Source organism: Gymnoscopelus microlampas (assembly GCF_963454915.1).
Source record: "Gymnoscopelus microlampas genome assembly, chromosome: 6".
NCBI lineage: Eukaryota > Metazoa > Chordata > Actinopteri > Myctophiformes > Myctophidae > Gymnoscopelus > Gymnoscopelus microlampas.
Window position 1 is genome coordinate 6,741,276 of NC_139943.1, and position 25,907 is coordinate 6,767,182.

At 39.2% G+C, this 25,907-nt stretch overlaps 2 protein-coding genes across 3 annotated transcripts in view; both read right to left on the bottom strand.

Annotated features, from left to right (window-relative positions):
• saal1 (serum amyloid A-like 1) overlaps window positions 1–14,347 on the bottom strand; it is a 32,799-nt gene extending 18,452 nt beyond the window's left edge. The window contains exons 1-7 of one of the 2 annotated variants that reach the window (XM_084059214.1): window positions 14,269–14,347; window positions 11,808–12,049; window positions 9,789–9,902; window positions 9,563–9,646; window positions 2,615–2,694; window positions 1,721–1,780; window positions 58–173 (exon numbers count right to left, since the gene is read on the bottom strand). In XM_084059214.1, the coding sequence (XP_083915340.1) occupies window positions 58–173; window positions 1,721–1,780; window positions 2,615–2,694; window positions 9,563–9,646; window positions 9,789–9,902; window positions 11,808–12,049; window positions 14,269–14,272 (700 nt within the window). In that variant the 5' untranslated portion in view covers window positions 14,273–14,347. Of the gene's footprint in view, window positions 1–57; window positions 174–1,720; window positions 1,781–2,614; window positions 2,695–9,562; window positions 9,647–9,788; window positions 9,903–11,807; window positions 12,050–14,264 lie in introns of both variants that reach the window. The other variant, XM_084059215.1, reaches the window with a different exon arrangement.
• Window positions 14,348–15,295: 948 nt separating this feature from the next.
• fkbp7 (FKBP prolyl isomerase 7) lies at window positions 15,296–24,818 on the bottom strand. The gene is made up of 4 exons (XM_084059229.1): window positions 24,507–24,818; window positions 21,968–22,119; window positions 17,675–17,805; window positions 15,296–17,238 (listed from the first exon to the last, which is right to left on the bottom strand). The coding sequence occupies exons 1-4, from the start codon at window positions 24,701–24,703 to the stop codon at window positions 17,077–17,079; spliced, it is 642 nt and encodes a 213-aa protein (XP_083915355.1). The 5' UTR covers window positions 24,704–24,818; the 3' UTR covers window positions 15,296–17,076.
• Between the last annotated feature and the right edge of the window lie 1,089 nt (window positions 24,819–25,907).

Consider the following 25,907-nt stretch of genomic DNA (forward strand, 5'->3'; position numbering starts at 1 on the left):
TTTGCAGATATACAAGCTCATAGCGCGGCAGTGTATTGTATATAGTATTATAGATACCATTAGTAGAGCTGTTCATAATGAAGGTTAGGTTAGGACACACAGATTTGTGCTGATGGATCCTCTGAAGCCACAAAGAACTGACATCCTTCTGAGAGAGACATGTGACCAGTAACCTGCAAGATACACACAATATGTTACACACACATACACCAGGGTTTCCGCTAGGCATTCTTTGGGCCGGCCACCATGGCCGACAGGATTATATTTTATCGGCCATATATTATTATTAACGTCACATGTGTGTTTGCACTGCATACATGCACCCAACTGATCATTACACCTTGTTACGTTAGAGCTGCGCTTCTTTCCACTTGTTTCTATAGATAACTAAATTATATGATATACTATATCATGCAGAGATGTCGCTTGCCAAAAATGAAATGAATAAAGCGGGCATGAGTTAAAGGAGAGTTCCTGTCATTTTAGGTTGTATGTTTGATGTGTCGCTAATCACTCACCAACATACAAAGGAACGTTGAATATGTCCAGATCTGCCCCTGTTGTGCATTCTGCAGACCCCTTGCAGCGGCATAATGGGAGAGTGTGTAAGAGTGAAAATCGTCTATTTTAACAGATGCAAAGACATGACGCTGGTTGCTTGTTTCTCTCACAGAACCTGGCGTGTGCCAGATTTTGTGAGAGAAACAAGCAACCAGCGTCATGTCGTTCTGCACGAGTGGTAGCTCATGCGAGACATTAAGCGCATGTTTGAGTATCATGAGACTCCACGATGAGTACTAGGAGAAAAAAGACTTTGCATTTGTTAAAATAGGCGATTTTCACTCTTACACACTCTCCCATTATGCCGCTGCAAGGGGTCTGCAGAATGGACAACAGGGGCAGATCTGGAAATATTCAACGTTCCTTTGTATGTTGGTGAGTGATTAGCGACACATCAAACATACAACCTAAAATGACAGGAACTCTCCTTTAACTGCTGTGCGACGAATACTAAAACGCCCGCTCGCCCCAAAACACAGTCGCCCCGGGGAAAATCCGGCGGTATTCACCTGGTATTCCTAAACGTAACATCAGTAAACTATGCCTAAAGCTCACCTTATTCCTAATCTTAACCTCAGTAAAACTATGACTAATCCTAAACCTATTTCTACCCTTATCCTCAGTAAAACAAATGTGCCCAAGTCAGAATACAACAACCGCTGGTCCACCTGAAAAATGGGGGCGAGGGTGTTTTGGGGCGAGTCCTCCGGTTACCCTGCGCCAGAGCCTTTCCCTGAGCGACTCCACCGCACCGTATAAACAAATGATTATATATTTTGGGCTTTACATCGATTCTCATTCAACATATGCAAAAGTAGGTTTTGTTTTGTTAACGTTAATTATATATATATATACATCTTTCCCCAACTTTCACCACTTTAAGTGACACACGTCACTGTGCTTGCATAATACCACGACCCGCGCGTGTTCGGGTCCCTTTATCGACAATTTGGTCCGGCTTGGTTCAGCACACATATTCATGTGACATGAATACACTTCTATTGTAATGTAATGTTGTTTATTGTGTGTTGTTTTTATGTATTGTGTGAGGTTTTTTATTTGTGTGCTCTATGGACCCCCTGTGTGTCTGGAATAGTTTGAATTGACACACATACACACATACACACACACACACACACACACACACACACACACACACCTGCTTGTCTCCAATAGCGTAGGAGGATCCGTGTCTCCAAGAAGAAGTAACAGCACCTCCCTGTGGACAGGAACGTGAACAACGTTTCACACGGTAACTTCAACCACTTCAGTCCTAATTCTACAGTAGTGAAAATATCTGATCTACAAGCTCTCAATGCAACACGTTGTGAGCTTGTAGATCTGCTAGTTTTTGAAAAATCGAGGAAAATCTGTTCAAATCTTTGAATGTATATTGTTTAAAGTGAACATTTTTAACTCAAATCTTTGCATCTGGGGGATTCTACAAATGTTTTTTTTTTTTACTTATGTTGCTATAATATCAGTGGTTCTCAAACGTTTTTCATGTCAAAGATTTGCACAAACTTTCAGGATTTAAAAAATAAATAAATAGCAGATCTACAAGCTCATAGCTATGAGCTTGTAGATCTGCTATTTTTGAATAGCCCAAAGAAATCTTAAACGACACACAGATGCGTTCCCGGTTTTTGACACATTGACCGCCAAGACCGTAGTCCTACGGGCCGTTAAATCCAACCGTTAACCGCCGTACCCGTAGTCCTACGGGGCGGGTGTTTTCCCATGTTAAATCGAACAGGTGCAGATTCCGTTTTTTTTTTTGCACTTCCGCTTTCGGTTTTGCACTTCCTGTTTCCCGATCGCGAGGGACCGATCACGTCGCGGTCTTCAGGGTTTTGTTCTGTCGGATCCCGTGTTTGTGTCGAACCAAATGAACGCGGATTTTAAACGGATTTAGCGGGGGCTATGGGGGCTATGGCGGAATCAAAAAAACAAAAAAGGACAATAAAAGCTTGGCAGTGGTAAGTGCATTATGAGATTAGCCCTTGGCGGTGGATGTGTTAATGGGTCAAAAGGACAAGACGCTCTTCCTCACCCCAGGTCGTCGTTGTGGCTCAACGACAGACAGGTGTCGGGAAAACAAGCGATGTTCCCCAGGATTCCTACGCAGATCTCCTAAAGACCAGGAGACAGGAGAGGTCAGACCCTGACCCTAAAGGTGAGGAGAGGTCATGCCCTGACCCTAAAGATAAGGAGGTGTCATATCCTGACCCTAAAGATGAGGAGAGGTCACAAACAAATTCCACTAGAGCAGTGGTTTTCAACCTTTTTTGCGTCAAGGACCCCCAAATTGACACACATTAGCCCAGGGTCCCCCATTTGAAAAGATATGCCAGGGACCCCCAATAAGAGACGATTTTTACGGCTCTAGCAGTGATTCTCAACCATTTTAATTTCAAGGACCCCCACTTTGACATACATTAGGCCACAGACCCCCATTTAATGGCATTTCTATCTCTGGGACCCCAATTTTTATTATAAAATCAATGTTAATTTAACTCTGAGAGTGTACAAATGGAACCAAATGGACCCGTTAGGGTCCATTTGGTTCCATTTGCACACTCTCAGAGTTACAGACCCATAAGGGTCCATTTGGTTCCTATCTATCATTTAGCTGGGGACCCCCTGGAACTCCCTCAAGGACCACTGGTGGTCCCCGGACCACTGGTTGAAAACCACTGCACTAGAGGTCAAACATTAAAATAGTAACACTATTGAAGGCAGGTTAACAACATTAAAACTATGGTTCAGGCAATTAACCCCAAATATATTGGAACCGAAATGTGGAACCAATAGCCGACTTAATTTAGCTCATGTAGGTTCATCCATTCATCCAGAGCCAGTGTGTGTGATCATTCTTTACAGTTTATCATATATATCAACGAATCGACACAAACACATTCTAATAGATTCTATTTTTTTCTTTCTTATATATAAATCGCCTAAACCCATTAGTCTGATTAACCACTAAAACCCTGTGAAAACAGTGAAAACAGCCTATATAAGTTCTAATAATCTATAAGTTCAAAATGCATTGTGTTGCGACGCAACAATATATAAAGGTACTAGGTTCTATTGAAGGTAGGTTCTATAGGAGGTAAGGTAGGTTCTATAGAAGGTAAGGTAGGTTCTATAGAAGGTAAGGTAGGTTCTATAGAAGGTAAGGTAGGTTCTACAGAAGGTAAGGTAGGTTCTATAGAAGGTAAGGTAGGTTCTATAGAAGGTAAGGTAGGTTCTATAGAAGGTAAGGTAGGTTCTACAGAAGGTAAGGTAGGTTCTATAGGAGGTAAGGTAGGTTCTATAGAAGGTAAGGTAGGTTCTATAGAAGGTAAGGTAGGTTCTATAGAAGGTAAGGTAGGTTCTATAGAAGGTAAGGTAGGTTCTATAGAAGGTAAGGTCGGTTCTATAGAAGGTAAGGTAGGTTCTACAGAAGGTAAGGTAGGTTCTACAGAAGGTAAGGTAGGTTCTATAGAAGGTAAGGTCGGTTCTATAGAAGGTAAGGTAGGTTCTATAGAAGGTAAGGTAGGTTCTATAGAAGGTAAGGTCGGTTCTATAGAAGGTAAGGTAGGTTCTACAGAAGGTAAGGTAGGTTCTATAGAAGGTAAGGTAGGTTCTATAGAAGGTAAGGTAGGTTCTATAGAAGGTAAGGTAGGTTCTATAGAAGGTAAGGTAGGTTCTATAGAAGGTAAGGTAGGTTCTATAGAAGGTAAGGTCGGTTCTATAGAAGGTAAGGTAGGTTCTATAGAAGGTAAGGTCGGTTCTACAGAAGGTAAGGTAGGTTCTATAGAAGGTAAGGTAGGTTCTATAGAAGGTAAGGTAGGTTCTATAGAAGGTAAGGTAGGTTCTATAGAAGGTAAGGTCGGTTCTACAGAAGGTAAGGTAGGTTCTATAGAAGGTAAGGTAGGTTCTATAGAAGGTAAGGTAGGTTCTATAGAAGGTAAGGTAGGTTCTATAGAAGGTAAGGTAGGTTCTATAGAAGGTAAGGTAGGTTCTACAGAAGGTAAGGTAGGTTCTATAGAAGGTAAGGTAGGTTCTATAGGAGGTAAGGTAGGTTCTATAGAAGGTAAGGTAGGTTCTACAGAAGGTAAGGTAGGTTCTATAGAAGGTAAGGTAGGTTCTATAGAAGGTAAGGTAGGTTCTATAGAAGGTAAGGTCGGTTCTATAGAAGGTAAGGTAGGTTCTATAGAAGGTAAGGTAGGTTCTACAGAAGGTAAGGTCGGTTCTATAGAAGGTAAGGTAGGTTCTATAGAAGGTAAGGTAGGTTCTATAGAAGGTAAGGTAGGTTCTATAGAAGGTAAGGTAGGTTCTATAGAAGGTAAGGTAGGTTCTATAGAAGGTAAGGTAGGTTCTATAGAAGGTAAGGTAGGTTCTATAGAAGGTAAGGTAGGTTCTATAGAAGGTAAGGTAGGTTCTATAGGAGGTAAGGTAGGTTCTATAGAAGGTAAGGTAGGTTCTATAGAAGGTAAGGTAGGTTCTATAGAAGGTAAGGTAGGTTCTATAGGAGGTAAGGTAGGTTCTATAGAAGGTAAGGTAGGTTCTATAGAAGGTAAGGTAGGTTCTATAGGAGGTAAGGTAGGTTCTATAGAAGGTAAGGTAGGTTCTACAGAAGGTAAGGTAGGTTCTATAGAAGGTAAGGTAGGTTCTATAGGAGGTAAGGTAGGTTCTATAGAAGGTAAGGTAGGTTCTATAGAAGGTAAGGTAGGTTCTATAGGAGGTAAGGTAGGTTCTATAGAAGGTAAGGTAGGTTCTACAGAAGGTAAGGTAGGTTCTATAGAAGGTAATGTAGGTTCTATAGAAGGTAAGGTAGGTTCTATAGAAGGTAAGGTAGGTTCTATAGAAGGTAAGGTAGGTTCTATAGAAGGTAAGGTAGGTTCTATAGAAGGTAAGGTAGGTTCTATAGAAGGTAAGGTAGGTTCTATAGAAGGTAAGGTAGGTTCTATAGAAGGTAAGGTAGGTTCTACAGAAGGTAAGGTAGGTTCTATAGAAGGTAAGGTAGGTTCTATAGGAGGTAAGGTAGGTTCTATAGAAGGTAAGGTAGGTTCTACAGAAGGTAAGGTAGGTTCTATAGAAGGTAAGGTAGGTTCTATAGAAGGTAAGGTAGGTTCTATAGAAGGTAAGGTCGGTTCTATAGAAGGTAAGGTAGGTTCTATAGAAGGTAAGGTCGGTTCTACAGAAGGTAAGGTAGGTTCTACAGAAGGTAAGGTAGGTTCTATAGAAGGTAAGGTAGGTTCTACAGAAGGTAAGGTAGGTTCTATAGAAGGTAAGGTAGGTTCTATAGAAGGTAAGGTAGGTTCTATAGAAGGTAAGGTACGTTCTATAGAAGGTAAGGTAGGTTCTATAGAAGGTAAGGTAGGTTCTATAGAAGGTAAGGTATGTTCTACAGAAGGTAAGGTAGGTTCTATAGAAGGTAAGGTAGGTTCTATAGAAGGTAAGGTAGGTTCTATAGAAGGTAAGGTAGGTTCTATAGAAGGTAAGGTAGGTTCTATAGAAGGTAAGGTCGGTTCTATAGAAGGTAAGGTAGGTTCTCACACACCGTTAGTCGTGGACAGAACATTAACAAGACTGCAATCTGTCAATTGCTAACTTGCGCCTTGAGAAAAAAAACGGAAATAAAGATAGTAAACAAATGTTATTTTTAAAATATAGTCAAAAACGCTAATTGTAGTACTGCAATCTAAACAAATTCAAATTTATGATCTGTGTAATTATAGTCCTTATTCTTCGTTGAAATTTTCCCGCCAGAAATTACAAATGTACTATTCTCCTCAATTAAATTGAAAAAATGTATACACTGTTCATTAAAAGCTGAACTACGTACATTTCCAGTTGCATCACGTAATTCAAAGTCAAAAACATTGCAATCATTCTTTCCTATCTTCCGCTCTTTAAACTCGGATTTTGCGTAACAGTGTCCCTTAATACTCCAGTTAAGTAATCCCGGTCTCAACTCAGATATGTCATATAGTTTGGGAATAATAAGACTCTTTTGGTTTCCTGGATTGTCTTCATTTTCACTTTTCCTCTTTGATGAAATACTTTTACTGCTGTCTTGCTCCATTACAACTAGTTACTGAACTGAAATATCTCTGATCTGTTCTCATCTGGTGTTGACTCCAATTTATAGCCCGATACTATACGTCATATTTATATTTGCCATATAAGGATGATCCTAGGCTATACAGATGTGCCACTTCAAAACTTCACACGTTACTGTTCTTTCCCTGAAAGTGCCCTGAAAAGGCATTTTTTTCTCCCTGTTCTGCCCTTAAAAAGGTACTATTTTGCCCTTGAAAAGAAGTTGTCACTACACACCCCCGTTTTTCCCTTCAACAGACATCCATATACATGAGAACAAAAGAATGTGTGTTGAAGAAGGTGTCAGACTCATTATAAGGCGAAAGGTGATTTGAAGAGGTCCTTGACAAGTTACTCAGATTAATTAGCATCATAAAAGCAGTGATCATCAAAATAATTTAGCATTTTAAATGCCCTTCTTTGTCCCTCTTATTGCCTGGGAATCCCCTGAAAATGTACTGTCTTGGCGATGGCAGGACATGTGAAGTTTGACATGGACATGCCAAGGACCATGGCATGTTGAGTGCTGCAGCCTACTTGGGTATGATTCTACTGTGGGATGTGGACGGTGGTCTGACACAAATAGACACACAGGCGCAAGTAAATGCCTTTACTCATCGGAGGACTACATCAAGTCTGGTGGTCTCCTGCCCTGTGGTATTGTGAACTCTTGTCAACTCTTGGCCGTGTGCCCATATGTTTGTATGCCCACTTATCCGGTGTGCTCTGATGTCTAGAAACTCGTGTGCCCAGATGTCCAGTGTGACCATCTGTAGTAGTTACTGAACTGTAGTAGTTACTGAACTGTTGTTTCCCTGAAAGTGCCCTGAAAAGGCATTTTTCCTCCCTGTTCTGCCCTTAAAAAGGCACTGTTTTGCCCCTGAAAAGAAGTTGTTGTCACTACACACTCATTATGAGGCGAAAGGTGATTTGAAGAGGTCCTTGACCAGTTACTCAGATTAATTAGCATCATAAAAGCAGTGATCATCAAAATAATTCAGCATTTTAAATGCCCTTCTTTGTCCCTCTTATTGCCTGGGAATCCCCTGAAAATTTATTGTCTTGGCGATGGCAGGACATGTGAAGTTTCAAGTCTGGTCGTCTCCTGGCCTGTGGTATTGTGAACTCTTGTGAACTCTTGGCCGTGTGCCCAGTCATCTTGTGTGACATATGTCCATGTGCCGATTCATCTCGTGTGCCCACATGTTCGTATGCCCACTTATCCGGTGTGCCCTGATGTCTAGAAACTCGTGTGCCCAGATGTCCAGTGTGAGCATCTGACCTTATCTGCATTAAACGTTGGTCATCAATGTGAATTAATATATTTTACAATGTATATATATCATCTTTCTTTGTATTCATGACATAATAGTGATGTCATCAATCCTATGCCTATTTGTTCATGCCAGTGCCGAAGCTTAATTTGATTGGTTGGACTTCACGTGACATATGTGCATAGTGCCTATAAAATACTAGGACGACGGCGGATGAGACTATATATATATATAATAATTATAACTTTGTATATATATATACATATAACTAATATACTACTATATAACTAATATACTACTATATAACTAATATACTACTATATAACTAATATACTTCTATATAACTAATATACTACTATATAACTAAAATACTACTATATAACTAATATACTACTATATAACTAATATACTACTATATAAATAATATACTAGTATATAACTAATATACTACTATATAACTAATATACTAGTATATAACTAATACACTACTATATAACTAATATACTAGTATATAACTAATATACTACTATATAACTAATATACTACTACATAACTAATATACTACTACATAACTAATATACTACTATATAACTAATATACTACTATATAACTAATATACTACTATATATCTAATATACTACTATATAACTAATATACTACTATATAACTAATATACTACTACATAACTAATATACTACTACATAACTAATATACTACTACATAACTAATATACTACTATATAACTAATATACTACTACATAACTAATATACTACTATATAACTAATATACTACTATATATCTAATATACTACTATATAACTAATATACTACTATATAACTAATATACTACTACATAACTAATATACTACTACATAACTAATATACTACTACATAACTAATATACTACTACATAACTAATATACTACTATATAACTAATATACTACTATATATAACTAATACACTACTATATAACTAATACACTACTATATAACTAACTATATAACTAATACACTACTATATAACTAATATACTACTACATAACTAATATACTACTATATAACTAATATACTACTACATAACTAATACACTACTATATAAATAATACACTACTATATAACTAATACACTACTATATAACTAATATACTACTATATAACTAATATACTACTACATAACTAATATACTACTATATAACTAATATACTACTACATAACTAATATACTACTATATAACTAATATACTACTATATAAATAATATACTACTATATAAATAATATACTACTATATATCTAATATACTACTATATAACTAATATACTACTATATAACTAATACACTACTATATAACTAATACACTACTATATAACTAATATACTACTATATAACTAATATACTTATACTACTATATAACTAATATACTAATATATAACTAATATACTACTATATAACTAATATACTACTATATAACTAATATACGTTGTGTATATGTTGTGTACTCCTTTCGACATGACGACCCTGAATACAGTACTTGCGCTGCTTCACAGGCGCAAGTAATAACACTATAGGAGGTAGGGTAGGTTCTATAGGTTCTGTTGAAGGTAGGTTCTATAGGAGGTAAGGTAGGTTCTCACACACCGTTAGTCGTGGACAGCGGGACTTGGCGATCACTCCCAGTAGGATGTCTGCAGCTTTGAACTCCTGCAGGAAACCAGCCACGTCCTACAACCACAACAAACAACAACAACAAACATATGAGACACAATAAACTACAGAGTGCTCCTTTAAGACGCAAATACATTTGTATTATTAAACATTAACAAAATGATGAGTAAAGGCTGCTGGGAACGAGGCCGACACTCACCTGGTCCATAGCCATGTCCCACACCCTACACAGGCTCTCCTCCTCTTCATCAGTGAGCTGCATGTGAGTGGAGTCTCCTCCCTCCTCCTTCTCCTTCTCCTCTCTGGTAACAATCTGACAGGACAACATCACAAAAATACAGCATTTGTATGCAATGTATATGTCACAGGGAAATTGGCATTCCAGGGAAATTGAAAAAGGAGCGCTCGTTTTTTACCACCCACCCAGGCAATTCTGTAGAACCAACACTAGAGGGAGCCACGAGTGCAAGCCACGAGGCTTCCCAACCACAGTGCACTAACACATGGGTTCCCAAACTTTTCAGCCCGCGACCCCAAAATAAGGCGGAAATTGACTCCCGACCCCACCTAAACCTGGAGGTAATTTATGCAAATAAACTTGCACGTTCGGTGTGCATTTGTAATGTGTTAAAATGGTAAAATGTACCATTTGTGATCATTTTAGATGGTATTTCATCCATTCTGTTGAATTTAAAGTTAAAATTTTTATTTTATTTTTTTAATGACCCAAAATAATTTCGCGACCCCACGTCAGTCTCCCGCGACCCCTACTTTGGGAACCCCTGCAAACATATATGGCCCCGAACACACACACACGTACGCGCGCACGTGCTCATGCTTTCAATTTGGTTTATTGAAAGCATGACTGTTAAGATAATTTTATTGTGTTCTGGCTTTTAACATTTGTTTTAGTTTATCCCTGACACACACACACACATTTGTGTTGTCTTCTCTGTATAACAACATAAGAATTGGAGTTGCAAATGACTTATACAGTGTTTGTTTGACCTTGTTTAGAAAGGAGTCCATGCACTAAAGCCACACCCACTTGGAGACGTGTGTTTTGTGTTGTTCTGTCAGAATAGTCAGAATACAAGGAGTCTCCAAAGAGAGTCCTGGGTCCGTCTAATCCATTCAACACAACCCAGAGATAAAAGCTGCACCAGTCGCGTTAACCCTTTTAGACCGGGAACACATCTGTGTAATTTTAAGATTTCTTTGGCTATTCAAAAATAGCAGATCTACAAGCTCATAGCGCGGCACTCAGTGCCGCGCTATGAGCTTGTAGATCTGCTATTTTTGAAGAAAACAAATTGTGAAAATGTGTGAAAATCTTTCAATATATATATATATTTCTTAAAGCGAACATTTTTAACTGAAATCTTTGCTTCTGGGGAAAAAACGTAAGTTGCTATAATCAGTTGTTCTCAAACTTTTTCATGTCAAGGGCCCCCAACAAAAACATCGGTATCAGCCAATAATATCCATATCGTTGCATTCCTACTTTCAGGGTTTTTGTACTGGCTGCACAGTTTCTGACACATTATTTAGTTTGTTCCGGGATACTGTGAGCACTGTGACCTGGTGTTGTATTTCTGCATAGTGCAGGAACGTTGTATAGGTGTATACTGTAACGGTATACGGTTATTGATGGTGCTCCTTATTGTTATTTCTTACCTTTGTACTGCTTACTCTGTACCTGTAACTGCTGTGCTATCTCTGGGCGACTGAAATTCCCCCGCGGGATCAATAAAGCAGCGTTGATTTTGTCGACTAAAACTATGACGAAAAATGCTCGTTGAATACCTTTTTTCACTGACGAAAACTAAATAATAACGAAATACAAACTAAGCTATGATGACTAAAACTAAGACTAAATATATTGACAATTTCAACAAATAAAAAACTAGGCTAAAATGTTAGTGAGGGACTAGTGGAGAAGAGATCCAGTAGAACTAAAAGACTAAAAGTCGTTTTATGTCTGGTTACGCTCGGGTGTTGTGCTCTGAAAATAGCAGATCTACAAGCTCACAACGCGTCGCGCTGCGACGCGTTGTGAGCTTGTAGATCTGCTATTTTCAGCACGCAACCAAGTGTAAAATCAGCCATTACGACACCGCCAGGTCAGTAGCGTTACCTGGATGAGGCGGGTCAGTAGTGTTACCTGGATGAGGTGGGTCAGTAGTGTTACCTGGATGAGGCGGGTCAGTAGTGTTACCTGGATGAGGTGGGTCAGGGTGCTGAACAGCCAGTGTTTGCTGTAGGCCGTTCCTAGGATGGCGTCGTCCTCCCCATCTCCCTCCTCCTCCCCCTCTATGTCGGAGGCGTTGGGGGGAGGGGAGGGGTTGCGGTCCATCAGAGGAGAGTCTTCCTCCTCCTCCACCTCCTGGCCCCCAGAACACGAGGAGGACCGCCCATCATCCTGGTGGTTCTCTGCAGCTCCTCCATCCACGCTATGCTCTGAGAAGATAGAAAACAACAGAGTGTCAGTGTTGATGAACTGACTGACTGCCTATAAACTCTCATTAATGATACTGATTGTATTGTCTCATTGCATTGATATACTGATTCAAATGAAGAGATCTCAGTCTTTTAATTCCCAAGCAGAGGTGTCAATTCATAAAAGAATTGCAGACACTCAATGTAAACAGGAAGTAAACGAGGGGGGGATGGCGTTTGGCCACAGGCGGGATTAAAACACTTATTTATTGAGAAATATGGACTAACACATTGCAATATTACTCCGGACACCTAGTTAACATCTGGGGCAAGCGGGTAAGCACCTTATATTTTTGCATTAGTACATGTTTGGTGAAACACGGGCTTTGGAGCTGACATTCCACAGCAAACTAGGGGGGTGGTGGTAGCTAAGACTCTCATAGAGATAAACATGTAAAAATCGACAAAATACATAGACGAGAGTCTTGATCTAAGGCTAGTAGATCTGCTATTTTCAAAAGATCGTTATACATTTTGAAAACTAGATGTGAGTACTTCTGCTTAAGTAATACATGCGAGTACTTTTACCTGAGTAAAACATGTGAGTTCTTCCATCACTGTTTAATTCTTTAGTGACAAAAACCTAAACATCCAGGATCCTAAACATGTTTCTAGAGGTTTAAACATGGAGCCTATAGAGCACACATGGGCAACATACGGCCCGGGGGCCGGACCCGGCCCTTTGACCATCTTAATCCGGCCCGCCAAGTCCTCCAAGAAAAACAAAATGACCCCCACCAAGAATGTACATTCTAAAAGGCTGCCGTATGTTAATGTTTTTTAGATTTTTTTTTTAAACTAGACTCCAATTAATAGTAATTCATATTTACCATTTGAGTACTATAAGCTACCTACCTGCATTTCTCCATCCGTATGTACTCAAATGTTTTATGTTTATAATGTAACAGTCAACCTTGAGTCCATATTTATAACATAATGCAATGTGTTTGATCAGTGACCTATGGAGAGGTGCATATCAGATAAGATGCTGTATAAATTTATAGGCTCATTTAAAAGTTGATACGGCATTGACGTGGATTGTTTTATGCTAGTCATCTTTTTGTTGTAAGGCCAGTACACCAGAGTGATACAGTATAGCTGTAAAAAAAAAAAAAAAAAAAAAAATGTTATAACAGAACAATTTTCAGTTACAACATTTTGTAACTGAAAATGATTGTTGTGAAATCAAGTACCTTATTGTAAAGCAGTCTGGTACATCTACCAAATCCATGCAGTTTTAACATAATTCAGCACTATGTGTTTCAAGTTTCAATTCAATTGTACAACGTGTGGCCCCTCACTCACTTTATGGAAGTCAGTATGGCCCCCTGGAAAGAAATCTTGCCCACCCCTGCTATAGAGCCTGAGTCAGTCTGACATACAGTAATAATGACTATAAACGTAAACCTTTATGAATAAAACATTACAATGAAGTAATGAATGAATAAACTCACCTAGCTGTAGAATACAACTCTCATAGACGTATGTATGATTCTGACGTTTTCAATCTACGAGAGTAGATTAACCCCCCCCCCCCCCCCCCCCTGGATACAGGGACTTTCTGCACTATACCCCGTAGACACTCCAAACATGTACAAATTGAAAATAAAGGTGCTTACCCCCACGCCCCAAATGTTAACTGTCTCTACGGGGTAGTAGTTTAATGTAATAATCCATATCTTTCAATAAAAAAGTGTTTTAATGCCGTCTGTGGCCGATTCTGTCGGAAGTTCCCAATGGGCGGTAGCGAAGGGTAGTGAGGGGGCGCATCCGGTGAAACCCGGAATTACACTCAAACGAGGGTGAAAAAATAGCATTTGGCCACAGAAAGCATTAAAACACTTCTTTATTGAAATATATGGATTATTACATTAAACTACTACCCCGTAGAGACAGCTAACATTTGGGGCGTGGGGTTAAGCACATTTATTTTTAATTTGTACATGTTTGGAGTGTCTACGGGGTATAGTGCTGAAAGTCCATGTGTCCATGGGGGGTGAACCCTACAACTCTCGCAGATTGAAAACGTCAGAATCATAAATACGTCTACGAGAGTTGTATTATACAGCTAAAACTCATCCATAATGATGTATGAAGATCAATCTAAGCAGCAATAATGACTATAAACTTAAACCTTTATGAATTAACACATTAATGAAGTTATGAATGAATAAACTCACCCATTAATATGATGAAGGAAGAAGGAACACAACAAACTGCTGCTAACGTGCAGACCGTGGGACTGGCTGCGCATGCGCGGTGATGTCTTCTACTATGGTTGATCAACACGTTCATTCTGAATGCTGCTGCCCCCTATAGGCCGCCAGGTGGAACTTTGGGTTTCCGGTTGTTGGCGTCGCATTGTTTTTCTTCCCCCCACATAATAATGTGAATCAAGTAGTTTAGTCTCGCTAGTCGCGCTACGAGTTAAAAAAGATACAAATAAAAGGTGGACATTTAAAACCATTATTATACCAAAATATACAAAACGATTAGATTATACCAAACTAAAAACACATTTTAAACAAAGGGAATCATTTCGGAGGAGCACCCATACTCGGGTTTCCGCCTTGGGTTTATATCCGTTCCCTGCGTGGAACTTTAACTTGTAACTTGATGCAGCGAGTTATTTGCATAGGTTATTTGTATTATTTTGAAAAACCCTCAGCCGGAAGTGGCCTGGGGCCGTTTGCACCTCAAACTTAGCCTAGTTATAGCTTAAACACATTCAATCCGGGAAAGTATCTGTGTCATTTTAGATTTATTTGGATTTTTTTTTTTTTTTTTTTTTAATATTCAAAGATTTGCACTCATTTTCAAGATAAAAAAAAAAATAGCAGATCTACAAGCTCATAGCGCTCGGTGCCGCGCTATGAGCTTGTATATATGCTATTTCTTAATGAGAGAGAGATGAAGCAGGGATCCCTTAGCGGAGACAGAGATGAAGCAGGGACCCCTTAGCTGAGACAGAGATGAAGCAGGGACCCCTTGCTGATAAGACAGAGATGAAGCAGGGACCCCCTTAGCTGAGAGATTGATGAAGCAGGGACCCCTTAGCTGAGAGAGAGAGATGAAGCAGGGTGCCAGGGACCCCTTAGCTGAGACAGAGATAAAGCAGGGACCCCCCACTACACATTGTATAAAATTGTGTTTCAGATTACACTTTTTCATAGATTTCACAGATAGCTTTAGACGTGTTTGACAGGATCATTGTAAATTATTAATAGTTTATTGTTTTATTGTAAATTAATACACCATAAAACAGTGGTTTTTATCAGAACAATATAATAATCACAGGGTCAGGTTTAGAACTGTTGCAGTCTAAGATCATACATCATAATCAAACTATTCATGTAATGTCTATAATAATGTCAATGTTTAGATCAAACATTCCACTTGGTTCATGAAGCTACATTCTGGCCATGCTCATCATGGGCTGAAAAACAAATGACAAAAATATCCGATCTACAAGCTCACAATGCGATGTGGGCTGAGTTTGTAGATCCGCTGGGCCTTTATGACATAGGGTCCATGTGGTTCTCAAAGTGTGGTCCGGGGACTCTCAGGGGTCCTTGGGGGGGTTTCCACGGGGTCCCCAGCAAAATGAGGTTTAAACAGTTTAAACAAACAATGGAGCTTGTTGCACAAAAAACACATTTCACTCACTGTTTTACACCTGTGATGTGACAATAAACATAGCCGATCTACAAGCTCACAATGCGACGCTTTGTGAGCTTGTAGATCTGCTATTTTATTTACACCTGTAAACCTGTGATGTGACAAAGGTGATTCTGTGATGCTGTACTCACTTTCCCCAGAAAGAGGCAGTATTGAGCCACATAGGGAAACAATTTTAGTGGTGTTTTCCTCAACAATAATGAAAGAAATATTCTTCAATGAATAGAAAAAAAAAACAAGTATCAAAAACGAATTACAAAGTGATCTGCGGTTTTGTGCCAAGGGAACAGTGCACTGATGTTAAATACAAACCTCTTTATAAAAATATGATACTGTAGACAATATAATCACTTCAAATACAGGCATGCAAACAGCCAAGAGGTGAAAAAGGTGACAACATGTTTGTTTTTTTCGGGTCAGGTGTCACACAATTGCCCTATTTGGATTCAAAACGGCAAGTTTGCATGTCTGCAAATAACTATGTTGTTGTTGTTGTTGTTCAAAATGACATATACATTTTTACACAAGATGTAGAAAAAGTACAAACTGTGTTTATCTTTCTTGAAATATCCCCCAAAAAGTGATTATTATTATTATTATTATTATGTTGACCCTACGGCTCGTCGTGTTTGTAAACGTTGTATTATTTTGACCCTATAGTTCATCATGTTGGTAAACGTTGTATTATGTTGACCCTATAGTTCATCATGTTGGTAAACGTTGTATTATTTAAACCCTACAGTTCGTTGTGTTCGTAAACGTTGTATTATGTTGACCCTACAGTTCATCATGTTGGTAAACGTTGTATTATGTTGACCCTACAGTTCATCATGTTGGTAAACGTTGTATTATTTAAACCCTACAGTTCATCGTGTTCGTAGACGTTGTATTATGTTGACCCTACAGTTCATCATGTTGGTAAACGTTGTATTATTTAAACCCTACAGTTCATCGTGTTCGTAGACGTTGTATTATGTTGACCCTACAGTTCATCGTGTTCGTAGACGTTGTATTATGTTGACCCTACAGTTCATCATGTTGGTAAACGTTGTATTATTTAAACCCTACAGTTCATCGTGTTCGTAGACGTTGTATTATGTTGACCCTACAGTTCATCGTGTTCGTAGACGTTGTATTATGTTGACCCTACAGTTCATCGTGTTCGTAGACGTTGTATTATGTTGACCCTACAGTTCGTCGTGTTCGTAGACGTTGTATTATGTTGACCCTACAGTTCATCGTGTTCGTAGACGTTGTATTATGTTGACCCTACAGTTCATCGTGTTCGTAGACGTTGTATTATGTTGACCCTACAGTTCGTCGTGTTCGTAGACGTTGTACTCCTTTGCAGAAATGGTTCCGTCGTTGTTGTGGTCGCTCTTACGGAAGATGTCCGCCATGATCTTCTGGTAGAACGGCTCGTCGCGCGGATCTCCTCCTTTCTCATACTCTTGTTGTAGATACTGTTTGACCTGAAACACATTAAAATACACCTGTTTTAGATACTGTTTGACCTGAAACACATTAAAATACACCTGTTTTAGATACTGTTTGACCTGAAACACAAAATATTAAACAACCCGTTTTATTTCTCATACTCCAGTTTTAAGTATCGTTTCACCTGAAAAACAAAAGATAATACGGCTACTACTCTGCCTCAAGTCCACAACCCACCTAGTACTATAACTCACTGTGCTAGTCTGGGATGGCTCAAGGTAGAAGACAGGGTTAAGTTTATGCTGGGATGACTCAAGGTAGAAGACAGGGTTAAGTTTAGTCTGCGATGGCTCAGGGTAGAAGGCAGGGTTAAGTTTAGTGTGTGTGTGTGCGTGTGCGTGTGCGCGTGCGCGTGCGTGCGTGCGTGCGTGCGTGCGTGCGTGCGTGCGTGCGTGCGTGCGTGCGTGGTACCTCAGTCTTTGTGAGGACTCGGTCATCATCCAGGTCGATCTGTCTAAAAGCCTCCATACTTCTGGGTCCTCTGGACACGGAGTACAGCTCCACCTCAAACAGCAGCGTGGCGTTGGGAGGGACCTGTGGATCTGGCAGCCAATGAGAACAAAGATAAGTGTGACCACTGGATCTCTCAGCCAATCAGAACAAAGATCAATGTGACCACTGGAACTGTCAGCCAATCAGAACAAAGAAGATCAATGTGACCACTGGATGTAGAAATATGTATCAGACGCTCTTTATCCAGAGTGACTTGAATAAACAAGGTAAACAACACAATACAGAGAGACTGTGTAGTGTCTCAGTAAACTGGGATCACAGGTAAAACAAGAACCTAGCATCAGTCTAAACTATATGATCAAAATAATAATCTGTACATTGAAACGATAGGACGACTACTACTACTACTACTACTACTACTACTACTACTACTACTACTACTACTACTACTACTACTACTACTACTACTACTACTACTACTACTACTACTACTACTACTACTACTACTACTACTACTACGCAGCATCATCATATGACAAAGTATAAAATATGGAATTATGAGGAAACAAAAACAGGTTTCCATCATATTTATTACAGTATGTCAGGTTTGGGTGACTCTGAAACAATCTTTTGAAAATAGCAGATCTACAAGCTACAATCTACGCATTGTAGAGCTTGTAGATCTGCTATTTTCAAATGGCCGAAATCTAGGGTTGAAGTGGTTAATGCATTTTTTGTGATAATAATCTAAATCTGCAAAGTAACTAGTAACTAAAGTTTTCAAATAATTGTAGTGGAGTAAAAGTACAATATTTGCCTCTGAGATGTAGTGGAGTAGAAGTAAAAGTACTGAAAATTGGAAAAACTCAACAAAGCAGCGTGTCTCTTCCAAACTACTGCTGCTTTTCCCTGGTTTCACTGCTGACAGAATACACTTAAAGCTGAATGAATGAATGAATGAATGAATGCATGAATGAATGAATGAATTGTGGAAGTAAGTTTGTGTAGTTACAACATCTCGGAGGCACTGAACAACCAAATGTAGTTCTGGACCTGCCGAACCTGAGAATGATGTCATATTTTAGTGGGGCTTAAGATGATGAGATAATTAAAAAAATAATGGAGATCACAGAAAAGGAAATAGAAGTCATGCAAGTTGCTGCTGAAATGTTTTCCTTCTTAAAGAAAACCTTACAGCTGTAGTTTACTAACTGTACCGACAGAGATGCTTTGAGAAAAGACACTGAAGCGCTGAAGTTATTCCTATGATCAAAGCTTCAATCCGTAATCCTTAATTTATGTAGACCTGTTCTATGGTTGAACTGTAGAAGAGTTGATCTTCATGCAGTACCTCTAATCAACCCCTAGGTGTCCCACCAGACCACTGCTGTAACAAACACATTATTCAAAATAATGTTAAAACTTTGTTTTGGAACATTTTCAGCTACTGATGGCAGGATGTCCAAAACAGGCATGCCAGTTTGAAAAGAGGTTAGAAGGTCATTAGAGAGGTCAAAAGTAAAAGAGTTAATAAAGAGTTAAAGGCATAGTATGTGTGTTTGATTAACAAAACAATAAATACAGATGTTTTTAACCCATCATTTCCCCCTATAGCAGCAGACATCAGCCACTACAGTACTAGCCTGGGCAGCGTTCCTTTTCGGGTACATGATCCGGTCGGGAGTGGACCGGATCACGACAAACCGGAAAGACGTCTCACCCCAAAATAGGTCCGTCCTATAAAATCCTTGATGCGGCGTAGTTTAGCTTAGTTTTTAAATATAAATGTGAGTGTACTTTCCGGAGACTATTTAGCGTCTGTATTATCCGTATTATCCCACGGGGAAATTCTATTCCATTTAAATAGGGATTGGGGAACCAAAACAAAGCGGCACCGCAAAACCGGATCGCGACAATCCGGAAAGAGGATTCTTTTTTCTTCTTTTTTTCAGTAGGCGTGGTCTAGACCGGATCATATGGGTTTTTAGTAACGCAGACCAGGCTTTCCTCCGAGGTGGAAAGACTGGTGATGCGAGGTTACTACAGTACTATAGGTAAACACCACCACACTACTGAAGTGGCTGATGACTGCTGTTATAGAGGACCATGATGATAACTGCTGTTATAGAGGACCATGATGATAACTGCTGTTATAGAGGACCATGATGATAACTGCTGTTATAGAGGACCATGATGATAACTGCTGTTATAGAGGACCATGATGATAACTGCTGCTATAGAGGACCATGATGATAACTGCTGTTATAGAGGACCATGATGATAACTGCTGTTATAGAGGACCATGATGATAACTGCTGCTATAGAGGACCATGATGATAACTGCTGTTATAGAGGACCATGATGATAACTGCTGTTATAGAGGACCATGATGATAACTGCTGTTATAGAGGACCATGATGATAACTGCTGTTATAGAGGACCATGATGATAACTGCTGTTATAGAGGACCATGATGATAACTGCTGCTATAGAGGACCATGATGATAACTGCTGTTATAGAGGACCATGATGATAACTGCTGTTATAGAGGACCATGATGATAACTGCTGCTATAGAGGACCATGATGATAACTGCTGCTATAGAGGACCATGATGATAACTGCTGTTATAGAGGGACATAATGGATCAAAAAAAAAGTATGTCTTGTTTTGTTACGTAAACACAAGGCAAAGTTGCATTCTATGCCTTTAGTACAGAGTTAGTACAGAGTTAATGCAGAGTTAATACAGAGTTAATACAGTATGTAAATGCATTTGAGCTTTTACTTAAAGGGATATTTCACTTTAAAACACTTCTTTTGTGTATGAATCCCAGACAGTTTTTAAGTTGCATTATTTAGATATTTGATATTCATTTGATCAAACTCCATTTTAACTGTTAGATTAATTGAAAACACACGTCCCTGCTTCTAGTGACTGATATTGTCCTTCTAATGAATGTTAGACTCATTAAAACACCTGTCCCTGCTTCTAGTGACTGATATTGTCCTTCTAATGAATGTTAGACTCATTAGAACACCTGTCCCTGCTTCTGGTGACTGATATTGTCCTTCTAATGAATGTTAGACTCATTAAAACACACGTTCCTGCTTCTGGTGACTGATATTGTCCTTCTAATGAATGTTAGACTCATTAAAACACACGTTCCTGCTTCTGGTGACTGATATTGTCCTAATGTGTGAGGAGACTGACATGTTTCAATTACTGTTTTCTTTTTTCTTCAAGCAACTTAAAAAACGTGTGTTGCACTGCACACAACACGTGAAATACCCCTTTAAACCAGTATGTAACCGAATTTCAGCTGTTAGTGAACATGTAAAAAAAAAACAGAAGGAAATGGAACAGAAACCTCAGAACTTTGACATGCTCACAGTCACATGCTGCAGGGAGACGAGGAGCTGCATAAGGTACACACAGGGAGATGAGGTGCATAAGGTACACTAAGGTGCACTGCAGTGTGGAAGCCCTGGAAGAAGACACAGACATTCAAAACATATTTTCTGTTGACACTGTAGAGAAGATTACATATGATAACTTCATATCTTCCGTGTTGTTCAATAAAAAGCATTTTAATACGATCAGCGGTCATTTTGTCATAGAGTTATAATGTATCAGAGTGCAGTACACCTCCCAACCGATAGGGTTGCGGCGTAGTTGAAAGCATATGGAGAATCGGATTAAAATGCTTTTTGTTGAACAATACGGAAGATACGGGTACTTATGCGGGCCCGAGTAGAATTGTAACATCCGTGGCCATGGGGTCAGTACTTTATATTTGAAATTTGAACGTGTATGCACAGAGTACAGGCTGTAAATGGAGAAAGTGCAAACACTTGCTGACGTTTTTAACTTGTGTTTAAAGGTAGGGTAAGTTATCTGTTTTGATTAAAACATAACGGTTTTTGTTAAAAGGTCAAAGCTCAATTTATGATAGTAATAGAGTTTGTTCAGTAACAGTGTTAAATAGCTCTATATTGTGATAGTAATCATTACTATAGAGTGTTTGTTCAGTAACAGTGTTAAATAGCTCTATATTGTGATAGTAATAATCATTGCTATGGAGCATCACTTCCTCTACCTTTAAGCAGTATTATTTGCTTGACAAATGATGTGCTGCAAATTGAGAAAAACAAGCAAATGAACCAATTTAAATGTGTGTTGTTTACCTTTTCCTTTAAACTAAAATGTGTGTTGTTTACCTTTTCCTTTAAACTAAAGGTGTGTTGTTTACCTTTTCCTTTCACTCCAAAGCCCAGTGCCGGGGGGACGGTGATCTTCCTCTTCTCTCCAGGACACATGTCAACCATTCCTAGATCCAACCCTTTGATCACCTGCCCCACCCCCAGCACGAACCACTGGGGATGACCCTGTCTGTCTGAACGACTGGAACACAATGTAAATCATTAGAAATCATTAAAAATAATTAAAACGTTCATCAAACATGATGACCACACACCCACCACGAACCACTGGGAATGAGCCTGTCTGTCTGAACGGCTGGAATACAATATTATTGTAATAATAAAATCCATACACAATTAAAGGTATAGTTCATATATTATTTTTTTTTGTCACATTCCTAAGCCAATAATTTGATGACCAGCGGACCGGTATAGGCAGCGGTTCCGGCAGGAGACACAAAGGAGACTCTTTGTGTCTTCTACCAGAACGGCTGCTGGTCATCAAATTGTTGGTTTAGGAATGAGACAAAAAACACAAAAATATCCATGAATTCAAGTCTCCATGGGGTTACTAATGGATAGGAAAAAAAGTCATTTTGGGGGTGAACTGTGCCTTTAGTGATGTTTTAGAGACAGTATGGTATCATGACATGTACCAGCAGGCGAGCGCATCAACACAAGGTGTGCGCGACACACGGAAAGATGACCATCAAAAAAACACGCCAGTCCCATTGGAAAAGCATTGGCAGATCCTGCCCCAGAGGTGGAACAAAAGTGCGGGTGTGGCCATGCCTTTAAACCAGGGGTCTTCAACAGAGGGTCCGGGACCCCTAGGGGGTCCTCAGAGTTAATACAGGGGGTACTTCAAATCTTTGTGTGTGATATGATTTTTTATTTTTTTTTACATTAACCACTTGAACCCTAGCATCTCTTTTCCTGAGGAGAACTTAAGCCAAAAAATAGCAGATCTACAAGCTCACAACGCCTCGCAGTGAGCTTGTAGATCAGCTATTTTTGGCAAAGACTTAGAGGGAAAAAAAGAGCAGCAAAAGTTTATCTGAAACACAATTTTAGTCCTTGGCCTGAAAACGTTGAAGACCCCCTGCTTTAAACTATATCTTTTCCAGAATAAATAACGGTTTAAATGAATCGTTCGGTATCAATGAGCTGAATTCTTCACACACATTCCAGTGACCGTAGCCCCAGGTCAGAGGGTCAAGGGTCAGCCCAGGAGCCTCGTTAAGGCCTGGGGGGGGGGGCGGGGCTGAATGGAGGACTGCAGATACCAAGATAAGTACAGTAGTAATACTAGCCTACTGTAATAATACTGTAATTATAGTACAGTAGTAATGTATGATACTGTAATGATAGTACAGTAGTAATGGTGTGCAGACTAATGATGGTCTGCACAACACACGTATGAATTATTATCTTTCATTCATTGTCACATGAAACAATAATTGTATTTAAATTCCTCAGACCTACAGTAGAACCAGCTCTCCATCATAATGCATTCATTAGATAATATACTATAGATATATAGATATAGATGTGTAGATATAGATAGAAATGATATGATATAGATATAGGTATATAAATATATAGATATAGATATATAGATAGCGTACAGATATAGGTGTATAAATATATAGATGTAGATAGATATAGGTACATACTATAGGTAGGTAGTAGGTTCATATATAAATATATGTATATATAGTATAGATAGATACAGGTATATTTACCTGCAGTAGAACTGAGTTCCATTGACCAGCTCTCCATAGTGAACATTCATCAGATAGATACTATAGTCTATAGATAGGTAGTAGGTACAGATAAATATAGATATAGATATAGATCTTACCTGCAGTAGAGCTGTTCCATTGAGCAGATAACCATCATAATGAACTAGCCTTAGATCAAGACTCTCGCAGATGTATTTTATCGATTTTGAGTCTTAGCTCCACCCCCCAGTTTGACCTTGAATATCACCAGTAAAGCCCGTATTTCTCCAAACATGTACAAATGCAGAATATAAGGTTCTTACCCCCTTGCCCCAGATGTTAACTAGGTGTACGGGGTGTTTGTGTAATGTATTAGTCCATATTGTTTCAATAAAAAAGTGTTTTAATCCCGTCTGTGGTCGAACGCCTTCTATCCCCCCTCGTTTACATTGAATGTAATTCCAGCTTTCACCGGATGCGCCCCGTCACTATCACCCATTGGGAACTTCCGACAGAATCGGCCACAGACGGGATTATTAAAACACTTCTTAATTGTAAAATATGGACTAACACATTACACAAACACACCGTACACCTACTTAACAATTGGAGCAAGCGGGTATGCACCTTATATTCTGCATTTGTACGTGTTTGGAGAAATAGGGGCTTTACTGGTGGCATTCCAAGGCAAACTGGGGGGGTGGAGCTAAGACTCATAGAGATGAAAGTAAAAGTCAGACTCGGTAAAAATACATCTACGACAGTCTTGATCTAAGACTAGATAGGTAGTAGGTACAGATAGATATAGATATATAGCTAGGTAGATGTATATATATATATATATATTATATATAGGTATATTTACCTGCAGTAGAACTGGGTTCCATTGACCAGATATCCATCATAATGAACATTCATCAGATCTCCTCTCTTACTCTTCTGTTCACATTCTTCTGGTAAAAAAACGACTTCTATCTTCACCTCGTCCTGCGTGTCTGCAGCAGCAGCGTGCACAAGCATAAACACACACAGACACACACACGCGCACAGCCAGCAGGTCATGGTAGAAGTATTAGTAGAAGTATTGATGGATGAAGAAGTGAACAACCTAACTTTACTGTAGCTCTAGCTGTAGCTCTAACAACAAGGAGAGGTTTGTCTTCGTGGCAAAACTCCTGTCTCTTTAAGACCAGTCAGCGGGTTGCCACATCCTGCGAGAAACAAGCATACCAGCGTGATCTAATATGAGAGTGACGACACTAGCGTTGACTCCCTCCGTAAGAATGGAATGCGGAAATGCTCTCTCTATCACAATGAGGTAGTTCCAATGGTTGGAACTGCTATAACTCTCTCTCTCTCTCTCTCTCTCTCTCTCTCTCTCTCTCTCTCTCTCTCTCTCTCTCTCTCTCTCTCTCTCTCTCTCTCTCTCTCTCTCTCTCTCTCTCTCTCTCTCTCTCTCTCTCTCTCTCTCTCTCTCTCTCAAGCACGCTCGCGCGCACATACACACGCACGCACGCACGCACGCACGCACACACGCACTCACACACACACACACACACACACACACACACACACACACACACACACACACACACACACACACACACACACACACACACACACACACTACACACACACACACACACACACACACACACACACACACACACACACTTATATATAATGTGTATTAATGTGTTATACATAGGTAGAGGCCTCATATATGTATATATATATATATATATATATATATATATATATATATATATATATATATATATATATATAATGTTTATTAATGTGTTATATGTGGTAGAGGCCTCTTATAAACCTCTTTGGGCTTCTTGCCTCCTCCTGACACTTTTCCATAGTGTATTTTATTTTGTGTACTGTTTTTAAAATTTGCGCTAAATAAATAAAATCAAATAAAAAGGAGTTTATCTCAGGCTACTGTAGCCATGGTTCACATGACGCTCGTCTGACTGTCACACAAGCGTCATTGCGGCACTTCAACCTGGTTTTGGCACTTTCTCCATTTACAACCCGTACATCTACATAAACGTTCACATTTAAAATATAAAGTGCTTACCCTATGGCCAAATATGTAAATAATTGAAACGGGTGAGTATAAGTACCCGTATCTTCCATATTGTTCAATAAAAAAACATTTTAATTCGATCAGTGCCCATTTTCTCATAGAGTTATAATGTATCAGAGTGCAGTACATCTTCCAACCAATAAGATCGCTCAGTTGAAAGCACATAGA

What these genes read in the sequence shown, in the direction of transcription:
- fkbp7 (XM_084059229.1), bottom strand. Translation starts at nt 24,703, where the DNA reads ATGACCTGCTGGCTGTGCGCGTGTGTGTGTCTGTGTGTGTTTATGCTT. An exon ending in CTTTGGAGTGAAAGGAAAAG is followed by an intron (nt 17,806 to 21,967) that starts GTAAACAACACA and finishes ATTGGCTGCCAG; the next exon opens with ATCCACAGGTCCCTCCCAAC. An exon ending in GAGTCCTCACAAAGACTGAG is followed by an intron (nt 17,239 to 17,674) that starts GTACCACGCACG and finishes AATGTGTTTCAG; the next exon opens with GTCAAACAGTATCTACAACA.